The sequence below is a fragment of the Rosa chinensis genome, chromosome 1 (genome assembly GCF_002994745.2).
Source record: "Rosa chinensis cultivar Old Blush chromosome 1, RchiOBHm-V2, whole genome shotgun sequence".
Lineage (NCBI taxonomy): Eukaryota > Viridiplantae > Streptophyta > Magnoliopsida > Rosales > Rosaceae > Rosa > Rosa chinensis.
In genome coordinates this window covers 34,474,271-34,494,305 of record NC_037088.1, presented here as the reverse complement: position 1 = coordinate 34,494,305, position 20,035 = coordinate 34,474,271, and the positions used below count along the sequence as shown (strand labels likewise).

At 39.7% G+C, this 20,035-nt stretch overlaps 3 protein-coding genes, 1 long non-coding RNA gene and 1 pseudogene across 5 annotated transcripts; 2 read left to right on the top strand and 3 right to left on the bottom strand.

The window, feature by feature from the left end:
- Positions 1-1,414: 1,414 nt before the first annotated feature.
- LOC112165536 lies at positions 1,415-3,265 on the bottom strand (annotated as a pseudogene).
- A 2,900-nt stretch (positions 3,266-6,165) lies between these two features.
- LOC112199389 (xylulose 5-phosphate/phosphate translocator, chloroplastic) lies at positions 6,166-7,641 on the top strand. Its single transcript, XM_024340417.2, has one exon. The coding sequence runs from the start codon at positions 6,258-6,260 to the stop codon at positions 7,512-7,514; it is 1,257 nt and encodes a 418-aa protein (XP_024196185.1). The 5' UTR covers positions 6,166-6,257; the 3' UTR covers positions 7,515-7,641.
- Positions 7,642-9,894: 2,253 nt separating this feature from the next.
- Positions 9,895-12,801, bottom strand: LOC112170124 (1-aminocyclopropane-1-carboxylate oxidase homolog 4). Of its 2 annotated transcripts, none has more exons than XM_040513178.1 (5): positions 12,536-12,801; positions 12,335-12,370; positions 11,247-11,758; positions 10,625-10,999; positions 9,895-10,513 (listed from the first exon to the last, which is right to left on the bottom strand). In XM_040513178.1, exons 3-5 carry the CDS (start codon positions 11,718-11,720, stop codon positions 10,256-10,258), a joined length of 1,107 nt encoding a protein of 368 aa, XP_040369112.1. In that variant the 5' UTR covers positions 11,721-11,758; positions 12,335-12,370; positions 12,536-12,801; the 3' UTR covers positions 9,895-10,255. The 2 variants fall into 2 exon arrangements, with proteins under 2 accessions (XP_040369112.1, XP_024163066.1); XM_024307298.2 differs by having other exon boundaries at positions 12,335-12,377; positions 12,536-12,800.
- Positions 12,802-13,835: 1,034 nt separating this feature from the next.
- LOC121050973 lies at positions 13,836-14,254 on the top strand. The gene is made up of 2 exons (XR_005804593.1): positions 13,836-14,040; positions 14,150-14,254. It is a non-coding gene; the product is annotated as an uncharacterized LOC121050973 (long non-coding RNA).
- A 106-nt stretch (positions 14,255-14,360) lies between these two features.
- On the bottom strand, positions 14,361-18,397 carry LOC112165527. The gene is made up of 4 exons (XM_024302077.2): positions 17,102-18,397; positions 16,042-16,968; positions 15,120-15,931; positions 14,361-14,805 (listed from the first exon to the last, which is right to left on the bottom strand). The coding sequence occupies exons 1-4, from the start codon at positions 18,395-18,397 to the stop codon at positions 14,361-14,363; spliced, it is 3,480 nt and encodes a 1,159-aa protein (XP_024157845.2).
- Positions 18,398-20,035: the final 1,638 nt, after the last annotated feature.

The following is a 20,035-nucleotide window of genomic DNA, read 5'->3' as shown; positions in this document are numbered from 1 at the left end:
TTCAAAATGGATTTGTCGAGTTTTAGAAGATGAACAAGAATGAGTTCAAGAACATGAACAATTGAGATTTCTTTTGTTTTTTTTTTTTTTTGCCTTTTTGCTAGGTTTGAGAAGATGAACATGAAGAAATGTTAGGTTCATACTTATCGGATTGGGATTTTTTTTTTTTTTTGAGAATATATTGGATTGATCTTGGTTAATAGAAAAACCAAAAAAAATTAATCATCTTTTATTTTCAATATAATAAATTATTATGTTTTTATTTTCAATTTTAAATTTATTCATTTAGGATTTGATGGAGTGGAAAAGTCTTTTTTGCCCTCATTTTCGACCTCACATGCATCAGATGTGACTCGAACAGACGGAGTCGTGACTGAAAGTTGATGTAGGTACTACGTTGACAAGAAAATATAAGTCTAGGTATCACATTGATACGTTTGAAAGTTCAGGTATCATTTTGACAGTCCTCAGAGTCTCCAGACACTGTTCGTGCATTTTTCCCTTTAGGATTTGATGGAGTGGAAAAGTCTTTTTTGCCCTCATTTTCGGCCTCACATGCGTCACACGTGACTCGAACTGACGGAGCCGTAACGGAAAGTTGATTTAGGTACTACATTGACAAGAAAATATAAGTCCAGGTATCACATTGATACGTTTGAAAGTTCAGGTATCATTTTGACAGTCCTCAGAGTCTCCAGACACTGTTCGTGCATTTTTCCCTTACTTATCCGATCAAAGACATTGAGACATTAAGAAAAATAAAAATAAAAATTAGAAGAAGCATGAACTCAGTACTGTAAATTTCAAAATACAATATACAGGCCCAAAGTTTTCTCTTCTCCATATGTATTTATATTTATTTCAGACAGAAAAGGTATGAGCATCCACATGTGATTTCAAATTCAATATAATCTATAAATCACCATGCAGAAAGCATAATTTGCTAACTCATAAGACAAGAATAAAAATGTACTAGGCCATGGAACATAAAACAAGAAGAAGATGAAATTATGTCATCCATTGGCTGTTTATTTTCTCCTAATGAAATACCTTCTATTTTATCCAGAAGCAGAGTTCCTATGACTTTGTCTAGCTTTCAACTGAACTAGCTAGATTATGAACAAATATGTAGACAAATGTGGAGTATGTGTTTTGCAAGAGAGATCGATGTAGACAGAAAAGAATGAAGGGAGCAGAAGCATTTATTAGAATCTTGAACCTGGAAATATTATGTAAATAACCACTGAAACCCCTACAGAGAACAAGTACCATTTACATCTTATTCACTGAAAAGAGCAATACAAGAGATAATGGAACAACTTAGCTCCGAGCATACATGTTTGTGAAAACTAAGAATTTTCACTATAATCAGTGGTAGGCATATGCCCCTGGCAAAGGATCAGAACAAGTATACTTATTCTTCACATCCCACTTTTGTTAGCTTGTTGGATGCCTCTGAAACATTTCCACCATAGGACCGCAAGAATTCTAATGCTTCAATCCTAGGCTCAGCTATAGGTAATCTGCCTTCCAACATAGAAACCACATTGGTCATACTTGGCCTCAGTGTTGGCCCTACATGCACACAACACAAGGCTACCCTTCACTAGCTTCTCAACCTCCTCACTCCTCACACGACCCTCTAACCTTGGGTCAGCTAGTTCCATATACCTCATTTTCTTATGCATTTGGAGTGCAAGTTGTGGGAAGTACACCATTCTTTCTTCCGAACTGATTGGATTGAAACATCTTTCATTTCCATCAGTGTCATCATTTCCGGTGCCACCACTTTGAAACAAGCAATTTCTTCTTCCCCTCACCAATTCTAGCAACACCATCCCATAACTGTATACATCAATTTTTTCACTAATGCCATAGCTAGTAAGCCATTTAGGCGCAAGATATCCCTGAGTTCCTCTAAGTGTCGTCAACAGTTTGGATTTTTAGTAACTTATAAACTTGGAAACCCCAAAGTCTGATATCTTCACTTGTAAATCATCATGCAGAAGTATGTTTTCCGGTTTGATGTCACAGTGGACTATCTTAGGATTGCATCCACTGTGCAAGTAAGCAAGCCCCCTTGCCATTCCAAGCACTATCCCATATCTCTTTTCCCAATCCAAAACAGGGCCATTGCCAAACAGAACCTTCTCCAATGAACCTCTATTCATATACTCATAAACTAGAAAACACTGGCTTCCTTGGATGCAGAAACCTCTCAAACTAACCAGATTGATGTGTTAGATGCTTCCCATTGTTGCAGTCTTAGTAAAAGACTCCTTCCCTCGGACTCCCAAACTTGTAATCTTTTTCACAGCCACTGCATTGTTGTCTAGTATAGTACCTTTATATATAGTACTAAAGCCACCACTGCCATTTTGGGTGTTAAAATTTTCAGTTGCGGTGACAAGCTCTTCATAATTAAATCTAATGGGCAAACCAGGAATAGAGGATATCTCAAGCTCTGCTGATGAAGATAAATTCCATACATCTACACTTGCTCTAGTATGCTTTTTCTTTCTCCACCATATGAGTCTCATGACCACTGTGACAATTAACAGCATAGTCATTATCATTACCAAATGTAACACTGGAATACTGTGTTTCTCATGACCAGACCAAGGCCCTACAGCCTTTATGTACCCTATTCGATCTTCTTGGCTATTAGAGCTGTATATGATGAAGCCCAAATTGTTTTCAACTAGATAACAAGAACCAGAAGATTTTCCATGGAAAAAGGCCAAGCAAGTACAATTTTGAGAGCATAGAGATTGACATATTGATAAACTTGCACCAAGTTTCACAGGTTCAGTGAACTGATTTGCAAAATAGTCCATAGCTTTATCCAGCTTCAAATAAACAATTGAGGACTTGAATCCATTGGTACCATCCCCACTTTCATTACAAGCAGAAGGCAAAGACAATGTCTACTCTTAATCTGTTGCACACACTCAAGGTCTTTCTCAGAATCAACATGGGAGAAACCAGTTGGACATGTACACGTCTGATTTGCGCATAATCCCATTTTCCCACAAGCTTCTGGATATTGGCACTTATCAATGTCGGAAAACCAAATACGCTCAAAGATATTCGATCTGTATAATATCCCACTAGAGTCCAATTTGGCAAAGCTCATATCTGAGAGTTCCAACAGAAAATGAAACACTGCTTCTGAGCCATTATTCCCAAGCAAATACAAACCAGTTCCATTCATTGTCATAAAGGACACTGGCACACTTGCATACTTTATAGCATTTGTGCCCATGGATAATTTCCAATAAGTCTGGCCCTTCTACTGAAGCACCAGATCCTCACTGGTAACTGCAAGACTACAATCACCCTTGGCATGGTCCCTGCATGTAAGCAGAGATTTACCAACATGCAATCTTTGACCCATGACAACTGTATCTGTAGGGTGCTCAAAACACTCCCAGAGGGTCACATTTTGAGCATCAACTAAGTCCAGGTTTTCGGTTTCTAAAAGTTGGAGAGCAGTAACCAGAGAGTTCAATAACGGTGTGGACCATACAACGTTGTTTGAGTCATTGGTGATGCTAAGGCCATGGATGGTTAGTAAAATCTTTGCAGAAGGTGAAATGGGTATTTTTTCGTTGCCCTGCCAGATGGTAGTGTTAGAGGCTGTGTGGATGACAGAGAAGTAGGAACCTCTATACAAACTTTCTTTAGTGATAAAGGCTTTGAAAGTGCCATTACTGGAGGCCAAGAAAGCACCAGAATTCTCAATGAATTCAAGATAGGTGGCTGTGAAGTTTGGAACAATGGAGTGAGTATGGATGGGTTCTGAGACACTGAAAGAAGGGAGGAGTACACAGCTTAAGATGAAGGCAGCCAAAGATCAGTACAATGTACTCAACGAACCCATCATTAATGGTTAAAGAAATGGAATGAGTTCTGCATCAGCTCTGAAACAGCTGATGAAGCTGGGTCACAATCCCCCCACGTACACTATATAATATAGTCCCATATATTAAGTAGGCCTATGAACGACCTGTTGACGAAGACTTACTAGGTTTCATACATTGATCTTCATCGACTGGGTCAAGTACAATAGAATTTAGTCAATTTACTCAAATTAGGTAGGTAATGCTTGTCAATATATGCAACTTAAATAATGTTCTCCATACCTAATGTATTTTTTGTAACAATGCTATTCAGGATCCCATCTACTATTTATTTTTCTCACAACTAATGTTCTATTGTGACCATGTCAATAACAAGAAGGCCCATCCAGAGCCAGTCTTTTCCAAGCAGGCCACATAAATCTTTTCCTTTGACAACAAGATTAATAACTACTAAATACATTAGGAGTACTTTGGAATAGATGTTCGAGGGTTTCACATGCCTAGATCCGTTAGTTATTCCTAGACAAATACTAATCTCAGAATCTTGTTTTTGCATACAGAGGTAATGGATCCCAGATATTGACAGGCCATGAGAATAAACAGGCAGAGGGAATCAAAATGAGTACATTTTATATAGCAAAATGATTTTTTTTTTTTGGTAATGGGGAATCATTTAAGCTGCCCCAAAGCAAGCTCAAAAGCCTGAAAATAGAACCACAACATAAAGTCCGATGGACAAGCCCAATCGAACTAATAATGAAAGGAAACTTAATTTCCACCTATGCTCAAATAAAGAGCTAGTATAAGGAAATTAAACCTTAAAAAACTAAAAACTAGAACAGAGGCCCTATACAATACAGACTCCCTGCGCCGTCAACTGCAAGTCGCAGTTGAAATGCCGCCGGAAGCAGAAAAGCTTCGAGTACTGTACTGATTGTCCGATGCCAATTGAATCCCAAAACACAGACCATGTGACACCCAACATCCAAGGGGAGAAGATCCCTCAAAACAAAATCATTCTCTCCACCACAAAGACACGTCTCAAGAAAGAACCATGGCTACAGGGATGGAACCGAGAACCAACATGTAGAACAAGAACAAGAACAAGGACGATGGAGAATGGGGGGGGTGGAGCCATGCATGTAGAACCATGCGTGAGCACCCATACTCGCCGAGGTAAGTGACCTGCACTTTATAATCGCAGCCATACGAATCCTCTTGGAGGTTTGAGGTAGAGAGAGATGCCATGTTAGGAGGTCGAGTGATCTTAGATCTGGAAACATATGAGAACAGTTGACAATGTGAAAAAAGGAAAAGAAAATTCGAGGAACAAGGTCCTCCTGATCTGGACATAGCCAGGAAATCACCACAAAGGGTACAAAATATCACCACAAGACCACAAGGGTAAGAAAGGATCTGAAAAAGCTTGAAAAATGGAGGTGGAAGGAACCTGTGATAAAGCCTTAACAATAGACCTGCCCCCCAACTCTGAAGTCGTCGTTCTAGATCCGGGTGGATCAAGATCTGGGCAAGAGAGAAGGGGGAGGGGGAAGTAGTTCTTAGATCTGTTTTCTCTCTCTAAAACCTCCTTTTAAATCTTAAGGGCTACTATAGTACTATATGATCAAATGGTTTGTTTTTAGCAAAATGAATTAATATGACCATCTTCCATGGACACAACAACTCAAATTCTATATTACTCCTATCTAACTTCAGAAAATATGAACTTTGCTATTTTCTTAGTCCATGAACACATCACCTTACGTCTGCGTACAACTCATTCACCGCGAAAATAATATATAAAAAGAAAGAAGAAAATTGCGTCCAACAAGAGCAAGTTCACCCGTTGGGTCACCAGGTCACCCACTATTCACTGCTTTTTAGTGTTAATTTCACCCTCTGGGTCACGAGCACAGTGTATTTTGTGCCCTGGGTCACGAGCACAGTGTATTTCGTGACCCAGATAATGAAAATATACATTAAAAAACAGTGAATAGTAGGTAACCCCGTGACCTAACGGGTGAACTTGCTCTAAGAGCTTAGAGCCCGATCTCCGAAAGTTGCAAGACAAAGAATTGACTCAAGCAGTGTTTGAAGTTTCACTAGTCAGCGTCTACAGCAACTTCTGACTTGGAAGTTGGAACTATGTGTGTAGACTGAAAGTAAATGGATCTTAAACTAATAACTTAAATATGAAATTAAAAATTGAAAATAAAAATACTAACAAGTAGAGAATAATATCCTGAATCTGAAAGGGACCCAGAGAGCTATTTAAACCAGTGACAAAAACCTCGTCCTCCACTGCCTTAAAGCTTCTGCCTTTGTTTAGTTGCAGAATCTCACTCCCTCACTCTCTGTCTTTCTCTCTCTTAACTAATATCTACAAGTACAAACATGCTTACCCTGAATCTCAACAGTCCTTCCATCACTGTCACTTTCGCCAAATCCACCCATCACTACCCCATCAATGCCTCCCCCTCTTCTCTCCCCAACACAAGATTCCCCACCTCATCTGTTCTGCTCCACACACCCACCAAGCCTTTCACCAGAATCTATGCCCACCCATTTGGATTCTCCTCAAAACCCACTTCCCAGATCCATGGTTTGAACCCAAAGTTCCCATCTTTGTTCTCCTCCAAACCCAGATCCCAAACCCCAAAAGCTTCTTCTGCATCAGAAGCCAACCCCAATGGAGAAATTGAACCCACAGTTCCAAAGCCTAAAGTCACAACCGCCCAGCTTTCCTTGATCTTTGGGCTCTGGTACTTCCAGAACATTGTCTTCAATATCTACAACAAGAAGGCACTGAATGTTTTCCCATTCCCATGGCTTCTGGCTTCCTTTCAGCTCTTTGCCGGGTCCGTCTGGATGTTGATCCTCTGGTCTCTGAAGCTCCAGCCATGCCCGAAAATCTCGAAACCGTTCATTGTTGCTCTCCTTGGCCCTGCATTGTTCCACACCATAGGCCACATCTCGGCCTGCGTCTCATTCTCTAAGGTGGCTGTGTCCTTCACCCATGTCATCAAGTCTGCGGAGCCTGTCTTTTCGGTGGTGTTTTCGTCGTTCCTAGGGGAGACTTACCCTATACAGGTCTGGCTTTCGATTCTTCCTATTGTTATGGGTTGTTCTCTAGCTGCTGTTACTGAGGTGACATTCAATTTGCAAGGCCTGTGGGGGGCTTTAATTAGCAATGTGGGGTTTGTGTTGAGGAATATTTATTCGAAACGGAGCTTGCAGAGCTTTAAAGAAGTGGATGGGTTGAATTTGTATGGTTGCATCAGCATAATTTCTCTGTTTTATTTGTTTCCTGTGGCGGTTTTGGTTGAAGGGTCGCAATGGGTTCAGGGGTATCATAGAGCTATAGCATCTGTGGGGGAACCATCTACATTTTACTTTTGGGTGTTGTTGTCCGGAGTGTTTTACCATCTGTATAACCAGTCGAGTTATCAGGCTCTTGATGAGATTAGCCCTCTGACATTCTCAGTTGGAAACACAATGAAGAGGGTGGTGGTGATTGTGTCTACTGTGTTGGTGTTCAGAAATCCAGTTAGACCTCTTAATGCACTTGGGTCCGCTGTGGCGATATTTGGGACATTCTTGTATTCTCAGGCAACAGCTAAGAAGAAAAAGGAAGCTGAAAAGAAGAATTAGAAATAGGCCTCAGTTTGTTTGTTGTAGGTGCTTAGTTTTTGACCTGGTAAAATTTGTGAACTTGCCCTGGTTTATTCATCAGCTTCCAAATTTTAATAATATCTCCAGGAGTCCAGGTTTCTTTTCATGATCTCTCCTTGCTTTTATTAAAATGAGTGTATGTCGATGGCAAGTTTCTGTTAGGATTGATGAATCTTCCTTCTCTGTTTTCACTTATTGTTGATTTCATGTTCATCTGAGGCTAGAGACCTAAAAAGCTGAGTGCAAAATGTTGCGTTTTGGTTACACACATATGGAGAAGGTCTTTTGTAGCAGTTTTAAGTCTATTTGATGGTAATTCAATTTCAAAATTCTTCAGTGCTTGTTTTCTTGCATTGTATCTTCATAACATCTGAGATTATAAAGGTGAGGAAGATGAAAAATATTTATACACTCTACATATTCATACACCCTGATATGTATAAATTATATAATTCATATCTTAGATTATATAATCATGATAAAATGTATGAATCTTTACTTGGCCATTCCATGGAATTATTAAATCAATGAAGGAGATAAGGCAATGACCTTGGCCTTGTATTTTCCATAAGGATCACAGTGGTTGGGACTGAGATTGAGGTCTTTGGAAATCTATGTGGGACAGGCTCAACAGCATTGGCAATGTCTATCTCTGCAGGGACTGGGGAAAACCACCTTGAGCTCATTTTGGGCTCCCAGAATTGTGAATGTTGTTTTCTGGGTTTGATTGATCTGTTTTATAGGGTTGTTGATAGGTGTTTTGGTTGAGCCTTTGATAAGGATATTGTGATATACCTATAGACACTGCCCCTGCTTCATCAATGGAAAAATAAGGATATTGTGAGCTTGCATTTTTATCCTTATGTTTTGAAAATATAGTTCTTATGTTTCATAAACCCAGAAAGATATGGACCTTCAAGTGAGTGTCATTGTTTGACTGCTTTTTGGAAACCACATTGATATTTGAACAAGTTGAGAAAACTCTATTTGTCATTTGCAGGCTCTACAATAGTCACCTCTTCATTTGCATGCTCTATAGACTTGAATCTGTACACAGTCTGCATTGCAGACTTTTCCTAATAGGTGTTACTTCGGTAATTTATTGATATATGCATGTATGAGTGTGGAATCATGTTATTTTGAAGCAACCATTTGCTGTCAATCTTATCAATGTCAAAACCCTTGATTGGTTTCTTTCTTGTTCCTACTACTTTTCATGTACAAATTTGTATCCTGACCTTATAATTTGGTGTTATCGCATCTTGTATTGATTCTGTATATCTTGGTCAACTGTATTTCGGGTTTATACTGATGTGATGAACAAGTTTCAGACTAGTTACATTTATGTGGGGCTTGAACATCCACTGTCAGTTAGGAGCAGAGAACTCTAATCCGAAAGATTTGCTCCCTGTAAAGAAGCAACTCAATTCTTTGAGATGGCTTCAAAATATTAATCCAGTACACTTGTTGTCAACTGTTACTGAAGTTGAATATCGGATTCAAAAAGAAGGTTCATGCCTAGTAGTTACAACATCAGATGGAAAAGATAATCGCAAAACCTTGCGGGTATATGGAAAAGTTCATATATAACACACAATGACTGATTCCTTTTTTCCCTGACCCTTAAAACGTCCGTTGATACATCACCTTTTGTGTGATCATCTCTCAGTAACTGAGGTTCTGTTATTTAATTTTTTTTTCCAGAGGCCGTTATTATTTTGGGCAACTGCATGTGTAAAGTTATAGAAAAGTACTCAGGAAAATGATCAAAATTTACACAGGGTGCAGGCTTGCATATGCTCAATCACCATCTTTTGTGCCTATTTCTACTTCCACTAGCTCGGATTTTTGGAAGAAATTTGGAAGGCTTTGATACCTAATTCTGCGGAAGTACACATTTGGAGGGTTTGTCACAATATTTTACCTCATTAGAACAGCTTGCTTCTAAAAGAGTTCAGCTTGAGTCACAGGTGTGCGTTCTTTGTGATAATGCTTTGGAATCAACTTTGCATTTGTGTAGGGACTACTCATTCACCAAACAGGTTCTACAACCTAATGCAAGTTTCAGTCAGGTTTGCTATTTCTCAGTTAGCACTAATGATTTGGTGGACTGGTTGGATTTTTGTTTGAAGAATTTATCTGCCCAAAATTTTGGTGATCTATTATGCTTGTTGTGGAGTGTTTGGAAAGAGAGGAATAGTAGGGTGTGGGATAATAAGAGGAGCCCAGCTTGTGATGTGATCCTCAAATCTGTTTCTAGAATCAGGGAGTTTCGAGTCCATAATGCTAAGAGTGGTAGTGGTAGTGGTACCCGTGGGGTTTCTTAAAGTCAATATTGATGGTTCTTTTTTTCTTTTCTTTTTTGACAAAGGAGAAATGCATTAAAAAAACCAACCAACTTACAATGCAAACTGGAAACTAAATACAAAGAGCAGACGCTCTGCCCAAACAAACAAAGCTGTAAACAAACTAAGTAGGAGCGTGAACTGAGGATATGAATATTGATGGTTCTTTTAACCATTCTACATGGACACTTTATTGGTTTTGTTGTCCGAGATTCACATGGACACTTTATTGCTGAAGGAGGGGGCCGGTTGGGAGCCCTTTTTCTCCTCAGCATGCTGAAGTTCTTGCGTGCAAGGCTGCCGTTGCATACATTTTTGAGCATTCTCTTCAACCTTTGCAGCGTCAATTGGTGAACCCAAATGGTACAAACTAGCTTAGTGAAGTGTAACTCTTTCTACTATGTTTTTGCCATCTAATTCTTTGCTATAAAAGCTTTGGAGGAACTCTGGCACAGTGAATCCTCGATAAAGGGCTGGTTTCTCTGCTGATAATAATTCTGGAAGTGGCCCAAATTCATCCGACTCTTTCCAACCCCCCAAGTTATTAAAAATCAATACTGAGATTCTTGGTTCCTTCGATGAGTTTGCCAATACTCGATGCTCCACGCTTTGATACTCCCCATTTGATATGATCTGCCCAGAAAAGATATTTACAAATATAGGTTACTGGAGCTATATAAGGAGAGTTTACTCGGCAGTCAGTAATACTTAAATAGTTATATGTTGGAAGTATATGACTGGAACCTGTATGAAGTCACCAATATTAACAGTCAATGCCCCAGGCAAGGGCTTAACATCCACCCACTCACTCCCTCGCTTCACTTGCAACCCTCCGACCTGGTTCTGTAGCAACACTGTCAAACCGGCATCAGTATGAGATTTGATTCCCACCGTCAGATCTGGTTGCGGACAGTAGGGATAACAGTGACCCAAAAATAATCTAGCTTTCATAAAACCCAACTCCTTGAACTTCCCAGCTTCCAAACCAAGACCTTCAGCCAACAACTCAAATAATGCCTCGGCTACTTTGACTGCATGAAAATCCCATGCAATCACCTCCTTACGGCAAACCCCTGGGATGTCATCCTCCACCTTCATCTCCTCCGGTGCTGTATACACCTGATTTACCAATAATGGGGAATCTAATCAGGAAGGCACCTTAGTTCACTTAACATATAGGCTATACACACACGAAAATTTGTGTTATTCATTTAATAAATTACCTACGCATATCAATAATCTCAAACTGTTTTCTTTATCCCAAATTTTTTCAAGCATGCAGTGGAATACCGTACCTCTACAAATTTAACGAAGAAAGAAAAAACAAATGAAATAAGAGGAACATAAGCCGGCACCAGCCTTGCACCTGAAGGGAGTCATGCCACGTGGCCGCTTTACTCCGGTACAAGTCATTGTTGCTAGTGTACATGACACCGTGGTGCTCTTGGCGTCTGTAGTGTTTGGCTTTGATCTCGTGAGGTTGTTCATGGAAGGCTGTGATGCTTTGGATCGTCTCATCGAGGACTGATGCTGGTATACCGTGGTTGATGACTTGGAAGAAACCCCACGTGGAGGCGGCATCTTTAATCTGTTGGATGATTTGGGGACGATGGGTGGGGGAATTGAGGTTGGCTAAGTCGAGTAGGGGGATGGAGGTAGTGTTGGTGCTAGAGTTTAAGTTATTACAAGGAAGAGTTTCTGGTGGATGTATGAAGAAGCGAGGAATAGAAGTGATGCCAGAGTCGGAAAGACCCTTTACTCCCATCTTTGATTCGTCAAACTCTTTAACTTCTTTGAGCCGATCATATTGGGAATTGGAAGTAGCACAATTAACTGCCATGTTCTTGATCGATCAGCTTACTTAGTTTCAGTCTTTTACTGTGATCAAACAGTGGTTTAGTACTGTTGTAGTATACGAGCATATATATAACACATAGATATAGATCGTTTAAAATTAGCTGAACAGAAACTTTTAGTGATACGAATTTCATTTAAAAATCATGAATTCGAAAGCAAATTAAGCTTCAAAATAACAAATTCGAAAGCAAAGCTTCAATTACAGATCATTCTATTGCCACTTAATCTCATGTATAGTCATCTCATCAGCAACATGGGGCATCATCTTTATCATTTTACTCTCATGTACAGAGGTTCTTATCATTTTTTAACTGCTGAAGGTTCTGTTTTATCATAACAATGAAGTGAAAACTTATAAGCAAAACATACAGTTTGAATCACAGGTTCAAATAGCATCCCTATTTGTTGCCAACAATCGACTTCCTTGGGATCGTGTCTTATAATGACCAAGTGCGTGTATCTGATGATTTAAATCCGAAGTTTTAATCTTCATACGATTTTTTTGAACTAAAACTTGTGGGTTTAACAGTAACACTATTTTGGAATAAGTTAACAGAGTTATTCTCATAATTTCACAGCAAGTGCGACGCGTGTTACCTTATTTTGCCTCGAACAGTCCTGGATTTGTGAGACCTGTGATCTAAGTAAGAATATGTAAAATCACTTAGTAAGCGCAAATCCAGAAAATGAAATTTACTTAGCAGTAGTACACAATTACCAAAACAATGGAATAAAGCCCAATTGCATCCATCTAAGTCAAGCACAACATCTATTTCAAAGAAAAGATCCAGACTTTACCTCAAAACGATAAACTGAGCAGTAGCAAGCACAACATCTTATGAACAGTTAACAGTGCATTCACGTTTAGTATATGTAGAATAGAATTCCTCTCTATTGGGTCATTAATGTGAGGATTTGGATTTCTCTTGATACAAACTCTAAATCAAATTTTCCAATGTCGGGATGAATAGGGTGCTTTCCAATTTTCCAATGGCAAACAAAACTGTGACGTCTCTGGGTCACTGTAATGGTCGACAGCTGGCTGGTTATGCTGCTGTCCTTTTGCTCTTGCTACTTGGATGGATAATGATGGGTTGTTCCCCACTTGTTTTGTTTATCTTCTGTTTTGTTTTGTAAGTGTGTTTGTGTTTGTAAAGTTATGTTTATCTAATAAAAATTATCCTTCCACTGCCAAAAAAAAAAAAACTCTAAATCAAAGTCGGTGGCAGCCTATGTGGTCTCTACTTGACAGGATTTTAATTTTTAAGCTACACTCTCTTTTTAACAGCGCAGCTGAACTTTGTACTATGTAAAGGCTGACCTAACAGGGTGGGTGCTGCTAAAGGCTGACCTAACAGGGTGGGTGCTGCTAAAGTGCTAAATAGACCCAGTAAATCTTTTACTCTTTTTTTTTTTTTGGTTACAAGCGGGGCCTAAAAGACCCAAACAAAACAACAAAAGAAACTAAGAACTGGAACAAAATCCAGTCCTCCTAGCTCTAGTTACAGCAGATAGATCATCTAAGAAAGCTTGGGCAGCGTGAATAGAGGGATCATAAAAGGTGATCAGTCCAAACTCATGATCAATGCTATTCTTGGTAAGGGCATCCGCAGTCATATTGCATTCCCTAAAGATGTGAGCAAGCTTGACAATTTGAAATTTGGCCATCAATATAGCTAGGGCTGGCAAATTCTCTAGAACCAAACCGTAAGAACCGCATCCAAGCATAGTCGAGTGAATTGGTAGCCGAAAACTCGGTAACTGAAGTCTTGATACGGTACAACCATACCGACTCCACATACACGATACGGTAATGGTTTTGATTTTCATATATACATGATATACCGTACCGTACCGAACTTATGTATAATACTCATATTTTTTTAATATTTTATTCTTATCTTCTTTCTTACTCGTCTTCACTCTTCTCTTTCTTCTTGTTCTTTCTTTTGCCATCTCTTTCTGTCTCTTCTTGTCTCCTTCTTTTTATTTTTTTATTCTTCTCTCTTCTCTTTCTTCTTTTTTATTCTTCTTTCTTCTTTCTTCTTTCTTCTCACTTCTTACTTTCCCGTCTCTTCTGTCTCTTCTTCTTGAAAAATTCTCTCCTCTTTCTTCTTTTTTATTCTTCTCTCTTCTCTTTCTTCTTTCTTCTTTCTTCTTTCTTCTTACTTCTTCTTCTTTCTTTCCCCGTCTCTTCTGTCTCTCATCTTCTTCTTGAAAAATAGCAACCTGTAAAGTGCTTCTCTCTGCTCTCTTCCCAGAATCTGAATTAAACTCGGCCTTGGATCTCTCTTTTACTTCAAGTAAGTTTCTTTTCTTGCTTATGTTGATTTTCTTTACTGGGAAGAAAAATCTGGTTTTGGGTGTAGTTGGTGTTGAATAAAGTCTGAAACTTTTGTTTGATTTTAGCAGAGGTTGCAGATCCGAGGTTGCTTCTTCCTTCACCACAATCACTCTTCCATCACTGTGTGTGGTATGGAGACTGGAGAGACCCATAACCATGTGGGTCGAAAAGTTTTTAGAAGGAGAAAACAGAAGAAGAAGGGATCGATGATGTACTGGTGACTGGTTTGTGGCCCAATGTCAAACTCAGTTACAAGCTCAACCGTACCGAACCTACCGATTAAATCGGTATATCGACTTCTTGGTATACCGGATTTTGTGGCCGGTAGTGGTATAGTTTTTTACATACCAGTATAAGTTGGTATGGTACATGGTATCGGCCCATAAGCATCGGTACCAAACCGAACCCAGCCCTAAATATAGCACAACCATCAAGCAAAGAGCCAAGGGGATGAAGGCCAGTGTTTGATGATTGCATAAGCTGTACAAGGACAGCAGAATCAGATTCAACCTCAAGATTGTCAATGTTATGTTTTAAGGCAAGCTTTAATCCAAAAAAGAGACCCCAAGCCTCAGCATCCAAAATTTCTCCAATGCCAAGATTAATTTGAAAGCCATCCACCCAATTACTATTGTGGTCCCTGATGACCCCTCCTGCACCAATTCTTCCAAAGGAGGACACTCTAGTTCCATCAATGTTCAGTTTGAAGTGGTTCATAGGAGGTCTGCACCAGGACAACATAGTGTAAATGTACAGGGTGTCAGTGTTAGCCTTTAGTTGAGCACCAGTCCATTCATTTGCAAAGTCCCAGATAATCTTCTCAGGGCAGGCAAGCATAATAAAATTTGTGAGGATGGTGCACCATTCCTCCATTTCCAAATGAACCAACAGACAAAGACAAAAAGGCTACACCACTTGATATTGTTCTTTATCAGTGTACGGCAATGGAGTTGAGCAGCCATCCAACTGTTCCAATCCAGAAAAAATGAATTAAGGATGGTGCCAGGTTTTAGAAAAGAATTCCAGATGGCTTTAGACCTGTGACAATCACGAAATAGATGGAGGATGCTTTCATCAGCAGTATTGCAGATGGGACAAGCAGAATTGGCAGTGAGCCCTCTTCTAACCCTTTGTACATTTGTGAGGATCTTTTTGTGGAAAACACTCCACATGAAAGTTTTCAATTTAGGGGGACAACTTAACTTCCAGATGGCCCGCCAATGAGGATTGCCATGACTATTAGTATCCAACATAAAGTTATAAGTAGACTTGATAGAAAAGCATCCATTAGAGGTTGAATTCCATATAAGCACATCGTTCCTACAACCATCAAATCCAGTTGGAACATTGATAATTAAGTTCACTAAATCACTAGGAACCACAATAGCTAAGAGTAATGCATCCCAACCAGTATCATCCCAGAAATCACAAATGGTGGCATTCATATTGATAGTGGTTGAAGGAAGAGCAAAATTGATTAATGCATTAGGTAAAAGCCAGTGATCATACCAGAATTTAATTTTCTTGCCATCTCCAACTCTCCATTTAAGGTTTTTCCTCATCAAAGCAGCTCCATAAGAGATGCTCCTCCAGGTACTAGAGCAATCAGCAGGGGATAGGTAGTTATCATCAGTGATGTAACAATTTTTAAGATACTTCTCAGAGTAAATGGAGGCCCATAAACCGGAGTCTTGTTGAAAAATTCTCCAACTAGCCTTGGCTAGCATGGCTTGATTCATGTCTGCAGTTTTCTTAATTCCTAGACCACCAAGATTCTTTGGTTGACAAACAGTGTCCCATCCCACAAGATGGACCTTTTTCTTATCATTTGAGTCCCCCATAAGAAATCCCTATTCATCTTATCAATTCGATCACACAAGCTCATAGGGAGTTTGGCAGTTTGCATTGCATAGATTGGGATGGAGGAAGTGACAGATTGAATCAAGGTGAGTCTGCCTACCATACTGAGCACCTTGCATTTCCAGCTAGAGAGTCTACTTTGAACTTTATCAAATAAGCTATCATAGGTATGCTTCTTCACTTTGGTGTGAATAAGAGGCATTCCCAAGTATTTTCCAAGATCATTTGTCAAAGGAGAACCACAAATTCTGCTAATTTCAGAAGCAGATCCTTTGCAAGTATTTGGAGAGCAAAAGATGAGAGATTTTTCATAGCCAACAGTTTGGCCAGAGAGAGAGCAAAAGGCATCCAGATAATACTTAATGGTGTGACCTTGGGAAGGGGAGGCTTCAGCAAAAAGCATAAGGTCATCAACAAAGAAAAGATGGGAAACTTTAGGCCTAGATTGAGATGCTCTAACAGGTGTCCAACTTACAATATCTACAGTGGACTTAATCAGATGAGAAAGCTTTTCCATACATAGGACAAAGATATAAGGAGAGAGGGGGTCACCCTGCCTAATACCCCTTTGAGCTTTAAACAAGTTTGTCAGTTCACCATTAAAACAAATTTGGAAACTGGTAGAGGTAATGCAGCTCATAATAAGCTTAACCAAATCATGAGGAAATTGAGTTTCATAAAGAACCATCTCAATGAAATTCCAACTGAGTCTATCATAAGCTTTGGATAGGTCCATTTTCCAAGCAAAAAAGCCTAAAGCACCATAGGATTTTTTGAATTTGAAAAGCATTTCCTGAGCAATCATAATATTATCTGAAATGTGTCTTCCAGGAACATAGTTGACCTGATTGGGGCTTATAAGATGCTGCATCAAAGGCCTAATCCGAGCCACAATGATCTTGGAGATAACTTTATAAATTGTGGTGCATAAACTGATTGGCCTAAAATTGGCCATGTGCTGAGGCCATCCACCTTGGGAACTAGGGAGATAATAGTGTGATTTAAACCAGGGGGAATTACACCAGACCTGAAAGCATTAGACACCACATTAAAGATTTCAAAAGAATAAAGCTGCCAATGATGTTGAAAGAAGATAGCAGGGAAACCATCAAATCCAGGAGCCTTGAGTCCTCCAATGGCTAAGAGGGCGAGTCTTTAACTTCCATGAGGGACATAGGTTTACCAATATTAGTGAGATCTTCATGATCAATATCAGGGAAGAGCCAGGGAATAACGAATCTAGAGCCTTCATCACATTGTGAGGAGAACAGATTAGTGAAAAAATCAACAACAATATTTTTCATGGAGGCAGAATCAGTAAACCAAGTTCCATTACTGTCAAACAGGCCCTCAATTTTGTTTTTCCTCCTTCTAAGCAGAGTAGTCAAATGAAAGAATTTGGTATTCCTGTCACCTCCTTGCAGCCACTTATCTCTAGATTTCTGTTTCCAGAAGAGATTCTGCTGATTTAGGATATTCTCATAATCATGGATAAGTTCAGCTTCAAGCCTGAGTAAGAAAGGATTCTCATGTTTGTCACAGGCCTTTTGGATGCCCCCAATTCTGGCCAAAATTCTTCTTTTTTTCTGAAACAGGTGACCAAAAACCTCTCTATTCCATTTCGAGATAGCAGAAGAGAGACACATGATTTTGGAATGAAACTCCCCATGTAACCCATTCCAACTGTTAGAAACAAACTCAGAATAATTTGTATGAGAAAACCACATAGCTTGAAATCTAAACGGGCTAGAGCTTCTATTAATGGGGTTATTAGAACAAAGCTGCATGAGAATAGGACAATGATCAGACCTTGTTTTGGGAAGATGTTGGATAAAAGCATCCGGAAAAGTAAACCTCCAGGAGCAGCTGCAAAATGCTCTATCAAGTCTTTCCTTCACTCTATTGTTACTCCAGGTGTAACAGGATCCCTTGAAACCCATATCAATCAAAGCATTCCTGTTAATCCAATTCCTTAAGCCACCAAATCTTCCAGTAAAAGGGCCACAGTTCTTATCTAAGCTAGAAACCAGCTCATTAAAATCTCCAATTAGCATCCATGGGAGGTTGGTGATAGCAGCAAGATTATCAAAATAAGGCCACAAAGAAGCCCTTGAAGTGTGGGTTGGACTAGCATAAATCACAGAAAGCATCCAAGCAGGACTGCCAGGAATAGTGATTTTAACAGAAATGGGTTGGAAGTTGTCATCAATGAAGTCAACCTGAGTCTTATTTTTATTCCACAGGAGCCATAGGCCACCAGAAAAACCTAGAGCCTCAACAATCCTTGAGTTATTGAACCCAAGATTATTAAGAGTCGTGCAGGCCTTTGAGAATTGCACTCTAGGTTCACAAATAGCTAAAACATCAATAGAATGTAACTTGACAAGGTCTGCAATAGCAGATCGAAAATTATCACTACCTGCACCTCTGGCATTCCAAAAGAGAGCTTTAAACATTGGAACTGCAGAGAGGGAGGGGAGGGAGATCCCACTTAGGCATCAGCCAGACCCTCACCATCATGGGAGGGCAGACTATTCTCAATGGTCACCATGCTATTCTCAGCAAAAGTGTTCTCAACAAAATTCTCAGTGTCATGAGAAATTGAGTTCTGTAGTCCAGTATTGCCAGAAATCTCATCAGGGGGAGTATGCCCAAAGATGGCTGAGATCCCATCTCCCAAAACATTAGAATTCACATTTTCAAAAGAAAGTTTCTTGAAAACATGAGTCTGATGTTTGGAACCAGGATTGACCAACCCTTTGGTTTTTCTCTGATACTGCAGGTCAGGCTTTGATCCAATGCTACTTCCTAAATTGGAAACATCTTTCATTGGGGCTCTTGGCAGGTTTTTAGATTTGTGGCTAGTAGGCTTATCCATGAGGTGAGCAGTTTTCTCAGTGTCAGGTGGTCGACTAAAGGAAGTGCCAGCAGGGGTAGATACAAGCTTGTTTTTGGTAGGACTTTGGATCTTTTTTTTTTTTTTTTCTCTTGGAAACTCTGCCACAGTTTCACAATGGTAGGGGACTGTTCATCATTATGTGCATCAATGGTCTTTTAAGGAAAATCAGAGTCAGCCACAGTCTCATCCTGAAGAATAGTAAATCTAGAGTCAGTAACAGAGTTTTTCTTGGTATTGATAGCATCACCATTTTTCTTTTTATTCTTGTAGCTCATCAACATCCATGGGCCCATATCTTCTTTAATCACCTCACCATGTGGATCAACATGCTGCATACATACATCAGACCCCATCTTCTCATCATTATTGGCAATAGTCATCTCATTATCACAGTTTCTAGTTTGTGGCTTGGGATGAATATTATCCGTAACTTTGATAGTGGGGCATTTATCTTTGGCATGCCCAAAGCACCCACACTCAAAATAAATCAATGAGATCCCTTCATAGACAACCTGATAGGCAATGGATTCAACCTCAACAAAAGGACGCAGGGGCTTGCTAAGATCAACCTCAATGCACACCCTAGCAAATTGTCCTCTAGCTTGACCCACAGTGAGTTTGTCAACTTTAACCACATCTCCAATGATTTTACCAATTTTTTCCACAGTGAAGTCCTTGAAGAATTTGACAGGTAAACCAAAGATTCTCACCCAGAGAACCATCTTCCTAATGAATTCCTTCATAGGGTCAAAATCCGGCCTCCATTTCCTGACAATAAGAGTTTGGCCAGCCAAAATCCATGGACCTCCACACAGAGCATAGTTCATGTCCTCTTCAAGGTTAAATTTCACAATATAGAAATCATTAGGCAAATCAATAAGCTGCCAACCGCCTTTCACCTGCCACTTCCTTCTGAGACCTCTAAGCATGAAATCAAAAGTGTTCGTCGAGTTGGGTTTCCCCATCAATTTGACAACAACAGCGCACCTCCATTCGAAATCAAGCTTATTATGAATTTTCTCAGAGAACGAAACATTTTGGCCATGCTTACCTTGAGAATAGGTGCAGTCATCATCATTGAACTCGAAGTCCTCGGTCATGGTTTGCCTGTAGCGATCAACAAGGTTCTTCAGTGTACTTGCATAGGTCATTTGGGGTTGCAGAGGTGAAGGGTTTTGCACAGTAGTGTCGAGAT

Coding starts and splice junctions, on each gene's coding strand:
- LOC112199389 (XM_024340417.2), top strand. CDS start 6,258: ATGCTTACCCTGAATCTCAACAGTCCTTCCATCACTGTCACTTTCGCC.
- LOC112170124 (XM_040513178.1), bottom strand. CDS start 11,720: ATGGCAGTTAATTGTGCTACTTCCAATTCCCAATATGATCGGCTCAAA. Junction 11,000..11,246: donor CGTGGCATGACTCCCTTCAG/GTGCAAGGCTGG, acceptor TTGGTAAATCAG/GTGTATACAGCACCGGAGGA. Junction 10,514..10,624: donor ATATTGGTGACTTCATACAG/GTTCCAGTCATA, acceptor TTTTCTGGGCAG/ATCATATCAAATGGGGAGTA.
- LOC112165527 (XM_024302077.2), bottom strand. CDS start 18,397: ATGTTTAAAGCTCTCTTTTGGAATGCCAGAGGTGCAGGTAGTGATAAT. Junction 15,932..16,041: donor AATGCAAGGTGCTCAGTATG/GTAGGCAGACTC, acceptor TAAGATGAATAG/GGATTTCTTATGGGGGACTC. Junction 14,806..15,119: donor CTATTTCGTGATTGTCACAG/GTCTAAAGCCAT, acceptor GTCCTGGTGCAG/ACCTCCTATGAACCACTTCA.